The sequence below is a fragment of the Calidris pugnax genome, unplaced genomic scaffold, assembly GCF_001431845.1.
Source record: "Calidris pugnax isolate Ruff unplaced genomic scaffold, ASM143184v1 scaffold58, whole genome shotgun sequence".
NCBI lineage: Eukaryota > Metazoa > Chordata > Aves > Charadriiformes > Scolopacidae > Calidris > Calidris pugnax.
In genome coordinates, this window is record NW_015090868.1 from 1740546 (window position 1) to 1748944 (window position 8399).

General features: G+C 44.9%; 1 protein-coding gene across 1 annotated transcript in view; it reads left to right on the top strand.

Annotated features, from left to right (window-relative positions):
* Window positions 1-6833, top strand: part of LOC106889978 (polyprenol reductase-like) — a 20175-nt gene extending 13342 nt beyond the window's left edge. Inside the window, exons 2-6 of the mRNA XM_014945502.1 lie at window positions 6-85; window positions 3059-3210; window positions 3679-3873; window positions 5838-5960; window positions 6495-6833. Coding sequence (XP_014800988.1) covers window positions 6-85; window positions 3059-3210; window positions 3679-3873; window positions 5838-5960; window positions 6495-6754 — 810 coding nt within the window. The 3' untranslated portion in view covers window positions 6755-6833. The remainder of the gene's footprint in view (window positions 1-5; window positions 86-3058; window positions 3211-3678; window positions 3874-5837; window positions 5961-6494) is intronic.
* Window positions 6834-8399: the final 1566 nt, after the last annotated feature.

Consider the following 8399-nt stretch of genomic DNA (forward strand, 5'->3'; position numbering starts at 1 on the left):
TCCAGGATCTCATCCGCTACGGGAAGACGAAGGGCGGCTCGGGGCAGGGCCCGGCCTGGCTGCGCCTCCTCCAGGTGCCCAAGAGGTGAGGGAGAGGGGCGGTGCGGAGGGCGGGCCCCCGCCGCCATTTCTGCTCCCCTGAGGGAGCCGGGGGAGCGGAGGGACGGTGGTGGTACCGAGCCCACGTCTCCCAAATTGGAGCAAAAACCTAATTCCCTTGAATCCCGGTGTCTGCAGAACCAGCCTTTCCTGTAAGGCTGAGGTGGGGGACCTGGGAGTAGTGTCTCCTGAGCGAGACTGCGCAAATGTACCTCAGGTTTACTGGCTTAAACCGATTTTCAGTCGTCTTCCTCCTTCAAGGATTCTTTTTAAAATGTGACTTAGCATACTAGTAACGGCCAGGACTCGGCGTGAACAACCTCTTAAGGATGGGGCCAGACTCTTCTCAATGGAGCCCACGGACAGGGCGAGGGGCAACGGGCACAAGCTGGAACACTGAAAATTCATCTCAGCATGAGGAAAAACTTCTTTACATTGAGGGTGATGGAGCACTGGAACAGGCTGCCCAGAGAGGGTGTGGAGTCTCCTCTGGAGATACTAAAGACCCACCTGGATGTGTTCCTGTCAAACCTGCTCTGGGTGACCCTGCTTTCATGGGGGGGTGGGACTGGATGATCTCTGAAGGTCCTTTCCAACCCTGACCATTCTGTGATTGTGTAATAAGGCAAAAGAATAGCTGTGTTATCCAAATGTATCTCTTACTGATGTTTAATAGGATGAAAGTGTGTGGGGGGGAAACCCACTTACAGCTTTCTATTCATTACTGGGATTTCATCATTTTTGATAATTTGAGATTTGTGACTAGAACTAGCCTTTGGCTTGGACTTAGGCACGACAGGCTCTTGCCTGGCCAGTAGGACAACACTGGATGGCTACTTAACCCAAAGATCTGATCACTCCCATTGTAATGATCTTGTTAGCACTGACACATTTCATATCCATAGCTTGCAAACCGAGTGGTAAAAAAGTTTTGTGACACAGCATGTTATTCATTGAAAGGTTGTAATGTAGTGTTGTAGTTATCAGGCTTCTGGTTACAGAAAATACCCAGGGATGTGTTTATGCTCTGTGGTACCCTCAGCAAAAATAAGGGCTCGTTAAGGCTTTGTCTTAATTGCAGTGTACTGCGAAGTGCCACATTATTAAGGTAGGTTCCATTTGAGTTGTCCTTTCTCCAAAAGAAGTTTCCAACCACCTCTTTTTAGGGAAGATGGTGTCTGAACAAGGTGGCTTTTTCAGGGAATTGGTCTTGAGCTCTCAACATCTACAAAGCAATTCTGTTGCTTGAGCAGTGAACCTGTAACCTTGCCAGCTGAAAGAACAGAGAGGATCCTGATGGTAGTCATTGAAGCATTTTGTGTTTCCATTCATCTGCACCTTGTTTCCAAACAAGCACTGTATTTTCGTTAGCCTGGGCTTGTTTTTAACTTTGCTCTTCCATCTTGTCAAATGTTATGATTCATTTCAGGTTGGTTTGGCAAATACTGAACGTTTGTGTCCTTGAGGGGTGACAGGGCAGTGCTGGATTGCTCTGTAGGCCAGATACATCCCCAGCGTAATTGGGATTGCAGAATGCTTGCAGGGCACGTCTCTGCTAAGCTGGAAGGGCTTGTTTGTCTGCTGGGAGCAAAAAGCAACGTGTGTGGAGAAAGTTCTGTGGTGAGTGATGAGAAAGAAGTCTACTGAGTAGCAGGACAGCAGGGAAGGAGCTGGAAAACTTGGAGGTGGAGTTTTTATCAATATAAAAGTTTTCTTTGAAGCAGAAAACAAGAGAGGGGCTAAATTTTACTTCTGTTGCAAATCAGCAGAGCGAATGGTGCTTTTCTGCTTGGTGGGAGAAGGAACTGGAGAGGAGAAAGGATCATGTGAAGGGGATTCCAACTGCTAATGGGCAGGGTGCTCTGGAGCATGAAGGGATGCTCGCTGTCTCTCTGGTTCTGATTTGGCCTCTGTATTGCTGTTGAGAGTCACCTGAGGTGCTTTGGGAGGGGGTCACGGTACTTTCACTAAGCAAGGGTGTTGTACCCCTGCACTCCCCCAAAAGAAGAGTTTGCATGTTTCCAGAGAAATACCGTTTTCTCTGACTATACAGTTATATCCTAGTTTTGCACTGATAGTTACATTGTCAAGACAAGGCTGTCAGCGTCTTCTCATGGTACATATTTCATCACTTTGCAGGTGTTTCCAGAGGTTCTGATTTTTATTCATAGCCAAAAGGACTTCTAATCTTAAAAGCAAAGGAAATACTGCATCACCTAGTTTGAGCTGGATATCATAAGGCTGTTTAAGTCCCTCCAGTTACCAGTCTTGACCGTAATTGCATTTCAGTAATGCATGATGTGCTTTTATAAGTGTACTATGAAGTTGAGGGATACTTTGTTTTATTAAAAAAAAAAAATGTGGTCTTGCCTTGTAGTCACCCAGTGGTTCTGGCAGTCTCTCCTTTTTTTCTATATGATTGTTGCAGACCTTGGATTTGCAGAAGGACAAGATATCTTGGTGAACAACTGACTAATTACTTCTGGTTGCCTTTTACCATCCGAATTTCTCATTTGTGAACTTTAACAAGTTGTGTAATGCATCCACGAGAACTAAGGAAAGTGGGAGTGCTGCTAGGCACAACAGCCTGGAAATGCCCAGAACATTAATATGGAAATGCTTTTAGTGGTGTAAATTACAAAGAAAAGGTTGTGCACATCATGATTAGTTGTAAGTGTTGAGGAATACCTTTGCAATGCATGGTTTACACTTTCTTCTCTTTAGTGCAGCTATGGTTAGTAAGGTAAGCTAAATTAGAGGTTATTCTATGCAGCATTTCACTGGGGGAGGAAGGTGTTAGGGTTATTCCTGCTTGGTGCCACTGGAGGCCCGAGTTGTCTACTTATTGATGTGGGAGCCAAAAGGTCATGTACTCACCATCAGGCAAGCCTGTCCTGCAGCTACATTTCCAACTAAGGAATGATGAGAACATTAATGAAGCCTCTTTTTGTTCCCACAGGTGGTTTACTCACTTTTATGTGGTTTCTGTGCTCTGGAACGGCTTTCTGCTGATCTGGCTTTTCCGAGCTGAGTTCCTTGGAGGGTCACTCCCATCATGGATTCAGCACGTGCACCGTGCTCTTGGCAGAGATTCTCAGAGCGAGGACACGGGCAAGTATTCCAGCTATTACAGTGCAGCCATATAAATGTTAGAAAGCTTCACTGCCATCCTGTGCTGAACGTGTATTTTTCAGCTGCTTTTAAACTAGGCTCCGGGGGACTTTTTGATTCTGTGATTCTGTGGACTTTTTCTGGAATACCACGTCCCTTTGTCGTTATCCAAGGTAGAAATCATTCTAATTTGTGTATATGATTGCTTTTCTAGTTCATGTACATGATGGCTTTCAGCAGTCCTTTTAGCAGAAAGGGCCATTAGCACCTTCTAGAAGTAATCTTGCTGTGATCAGCAGTGCCTCAGATCTACAAGTATTTTCCCCAGAGCACATTCTACAGATATTTACCCAGTTGAGGGTAAAATTTTGCTGTGAGGAGGGGAAAAAAATAGCCTTTTTTGGAAACACTGTCGGGGTTAAAGTGTTCCTGTCTGTCTCAAAGTTGCTATTTTTTATCTGTAAGCAGGTTGTGAGCACTTCTCTGCACTCCTGGTTCTCCTGCTGCTCTGGCTGCACAGCTGCCGAAGGCTTGCAGAGTGCCTCTGGACCAGCGTGTTTTCCAGCGGCGTCATTCATATCGTGCAATATTGCTTTGGACTTGCCTATTACATTGCTGTCGGCTCCACTGTGCTATGTCAAGTGCCTGCTGACGTCAGGAATGGTAAGGGCCTGCTTGGTTATTCCCAAAGAATGTATTTTGCCTCCCGTTTGTTTCCGTCGTGGCAAACGGTTCACTCGGTTTCATAGAGGGCCGCTTGTGTGAGAAGTGTGTTAACTGGTAAGATGTAAAAATACTTACTGGCATAGTTCAAAGTCAAGGTTTTGCTATTTCACATAATCAACCAGCATTATACAGACACTGATCCCCATTTTCACAGAATTGTCAGAGTTGGAATGGACCTCTAGAGATCATCTAGTCCAGCTCCCCTGCCAAAGCAGGATTGCCTAGAGCACATCACTCAGGACTGCATCCACGTGGGCTTGAAAATCTCCAGAGAAGGGGACTCCACGACCTCCCTGGGCACCTGTTCCAGTGCTCGGTCACCCTCACCATAAAGAAGTTTTTCCTCATATTTGAATAGAACTTCCTATGTTCAAGCTTGTGCCCATTGCCCCTCGTCCTGTCACTGGGAACCACTGAAAAGAGTCCAGCTCCATCCTTCAACCCACCCTTTAGATACTTGGAAGCATTAATAAGGTCACCCCTCAGCCTTGTCTTCACTGGTGCTTCCTGAAAGACATCTCACATAGATACTTTCAGGACTGTTTCCGATCAGACTCGCATTGAGGTACATACACTTTATGAAGGACAGTAACAGGCACCAGTTCTCAAGTGCCACTACACAACTTCACTTCTCAAACTGGAGTTTGGTTTTTTGTTGTAAGCTTTCCTGTAAGGTGAGCCTGCAAGACCACCACCTTTGTTTTCTGTTGGGAACTTGCCACTGCTCTGCCTTGCATCAGTCAGTCTCTTCTTTCCCCCCTTGCTGTAATGTCTCCACTAATACAGCAGAAATTGGAATTATATGATTTATTTCTGCCAACGCATTCCGCTGAGTCTCACAGGCTGAGCTGCTGTTCCCCTGCACAGATGAATCACGGGCTGGTTGTAGCACTTCTCTTATGACTAATTTTTTAACTGCTTCCAGCCACATCAGCTCTAGTTTAATCCAATGTTTTTTTTAAAAAGGACCTTCCGATCTCCTATGTTGAGATAAAGCCTTTTTCTTTCTGGACCTGTCTTTCTGGACCTTTTTCCATCTTGTAGATTCTTAGAGATGGTGTGTTGGCTTGTAAATTAATACAGTTAACTTTTTTTTTGAAGGCCTGAATGGTTCACACTGTGTATGTGAGTGTCAATGTATGTGTGTATGTTTGTCTTGTTCACAGTGAGTGACATACATACGACTGTGTACTTACACATTGACCTGAGCCATGACAACATCTTTAATTAAGATGGTGAAAATGACAGTGTTGAATATTGAGGTCTTAATCTATCAATTCTGTGTTGGTTGTACATCATGCTGTACCTCGAGCTACTGGATTAAAAAGTAGATATTTTTAGTGTAGAGCGGTTAATAGAAATGAACTACCATCTGAGCGCTTACACGACGCAGGATTTAAAAGCATCTTTCAAGGGATTAGAGGCTCACTCCTAGAATTTTGTAAGACAGTAACATTTAAAAAATATGTGACCGTGTACTTATACATGGACCTGAGCCATGACAACATCTTTAATTAAGATGGTGAAAATTACAGTGTTGAGTATTGAGGTCTTAATCTATCAATTCTGTGTTGGTTGTACATCATGCTGTACCTCGAGCTACTGGATTAAAAAGTAGATATTTTTAGTGTAGAGCGGTTAATAGAAATGAACTACCATCTGAGCGCTTACACGACGCAGGATTTAAAAGCATCTTTCAAGGGATTAGAGGCTCACTCCTAGAATTTTGTAAGACAGTAACATTTAAAAAATATGTAGGGTGTTTGGGGATTTCAAGGGATTAGAGGCTCACTCCTAGAATTTTGTAAGACAGTAACATTTAAAAAATAAGTAGGGTGTTTTGGGATGGTGCTTTTGAAGGTATTTCCTGGCCATATATTAATGAAATGTATTTCTTGCAGGAAAAGAGCTTTCTGTGCAGATCTGCTGGTATCACGTTGTAGGAGTTATGATGTACGTTTGGGCCTCTCTTCACCAGCACAGATGTCTGGTGATTCTAGCTAATCTTAGAAAAAGTAAATCAGGTAAGATGTTTCCTTTCTGCCAACCATTTCCTTGGGTGATTTTTTCCTGGTTGTTTCAATTGCCTTGGGTAGCTTCTAATACCTTAAAACAAGTATTTTTCAGTTCCTGTAGTGGGGTGCTCTCTGTAAGACTGTAACATTAAATGAGGCTGTTGGGAAGCGAGATTGGATGGTTGAGTGGGGAGTGTGTGTGTCTCTGTGTCTGTGTATCTATGGCTTTATAGAACTTTAACAAAGGTCTAGCTTCTGTTGTCCTAAGGACAGCCACGTGCTAATGCTCAGGACTTGTGCCACTCCTCGGGGACCTCCCTTCTGTCTCCACGTGGGCTAAAAATAGGTTTCCTTACCCTGTATTTGCGCAAACAGCCAGAGGTGGCATCTTAACTTCATTAGGAAATGCAAAGCTGCCAGATCAGATGGAGGTGGATGATGATGATAACTTTAATGAGCCTTTTGTTCTGTAATCGGGAGTAGAAGATAAAAGTTTATTTCATGGATGTTGTTCTTACCTAATTTCCTTCTGTTTGCTTGCAGGGAAGGTCGTAAGTCTGGGCCACAGCGTACCTTTCGGGGACTGGTTTGAGAGAGTTTCTTGCCCTCACTATTTTGCAGAGCTCCTGATCTATGTATCCATGGCCATCACGCTTGGGTTTCACAACCTGACGTGGTGGTGTGTAGTGATGTATGTTCTTTTCAACCAGGCACTGGCTGCTGTTTTGTCCCACGAGTTCTATCAGAAAAACTTCAGCTCCTACCCAAAGCACCGGAGAGCGTTTATACCATTTGTTTTTTAGAACATTCCTTCTAAAGTGTCTTTGGAGAACACTGGAAAATGTTTCCTATAAGGCAATAAGAGATTTACGGTTTACTAAAGCCAAGGTAAAATGGCACATTTTCTCTAATTCTAGCTTAAAAGCTCATAATTTTAATGATATTCTCATCTGTTTACCAGTGTGGGAAGCGTTGAGGTCTCTGCATATCGCACAGGCTAAGAAAAGGTTTGCCAAAGACCTTAATCCAAACTGAAGAGATGCTAATTAGCTCTTTTCTCTTTTATAATTATATCTTATGCATAAAACACTTGCTGTTGTGCAGCAAGCCAGAAATGCATAGATGTGGAAACGGTGTAGTGAAAGGAGGGTGCGGGGAATCACGCGAAATGCTGTGTCTCGTGCCTTGTGTAGTATTTAAGCCTGTTTTATTTTTTTTTTCCTAGTCTCTCTCTTCTTTGAATCACTTCAGAGGGAGGCAAATGGAGTATTGTCTTTTGTGCTTCCCTGTTGATAATTAAACCGCCCGCTGCTTTATGAGTGTGAGCACAGCCACCGGCGGGGAGAGCCGCGGTGGAGGAATGACTCATGCTCAGGGGTGGAGATAAACAGCCCCGTTCTCTGCCTGCTCTCCTCTGCACCACAGTCAGTATTCGTTGATGAAAACTCCTTGTTTATCCCTAAGCTGGGAAAACCATGGACGGTCCTCTGTCTAGAGAGACAGTAGAAGAGAATTAATGCTCTTGGTGATGGTTCTGTCGTCCTTATTGCAGGATGTTGGATGTGTGAGAGGGGGTAGTTATGCAGGGTGGCTACACGGGTTTATAAACAGCCCGTGGGAGCTGGTGTAATGAGCTGCCGAGGCAGAGAACACGTGGAAACTGGGACCTGACAAGTGCTGCAAAGACATTCTTTACTGGGGAGATGATGTCACTCACCGCTGGGTGGCTTTTTTCATAGAATCGTGGGATGGTTTGGGTTGGAAGGGACCTTAAAGATCACTGAGTTCCAACCCCCCTGCCGTGGGCAGGGACACCTCCCACCAGAGCAGGTTGCTCAAAGCCCCATCCAGCCTGGCCTTGAACCCCTCCAGGGATGGAGCATCCACTGCTCCTCTGGGCAACCCATTCCAGTGTCTCACCACCCTCAAAGGAAAGAATTTCTTCCTGATACCTCATCTAAATCTTCCCTCTTTCAGTTTAAAACTGTTACCCCATGTCCTGTCACTGGACTCCCTGATAAAGAGTGTCCCCTCAATGTCTTCTGTAGCCCCTGTAGCCCCTGGAAGGGGCTGTAAGGTCTCTCCTGGACCCTTCTCCAGGCTGAACAGCCTTTTTTTGCACTGAACCAGTGAATGTTTTGGACATTTTCATGGTGCTGGAGCGAATGATCAGTTCGCATAATGTGGCACGTGGATGACGCTGCCCTCCGCGTGTTTTCTGTTTAAATGCGTATATTATTTTGTACCTGAGAAGTATTTTTATACCCTGAAGTGCATCTTACTGATTATCTCTATTAAAGGGGTCTGTCGCACCTCCTATTTCCGTTCGGTGTCATTTTTCAAAAAACAGAGCTATAGCTTGGCAAAACCGGAACCGTGACTTGGCACAGCGTGCGGGGGACGGGCCCCGCCGGGTCTCCCCCGGGGGTGCGCACCGGGACCCGTTTT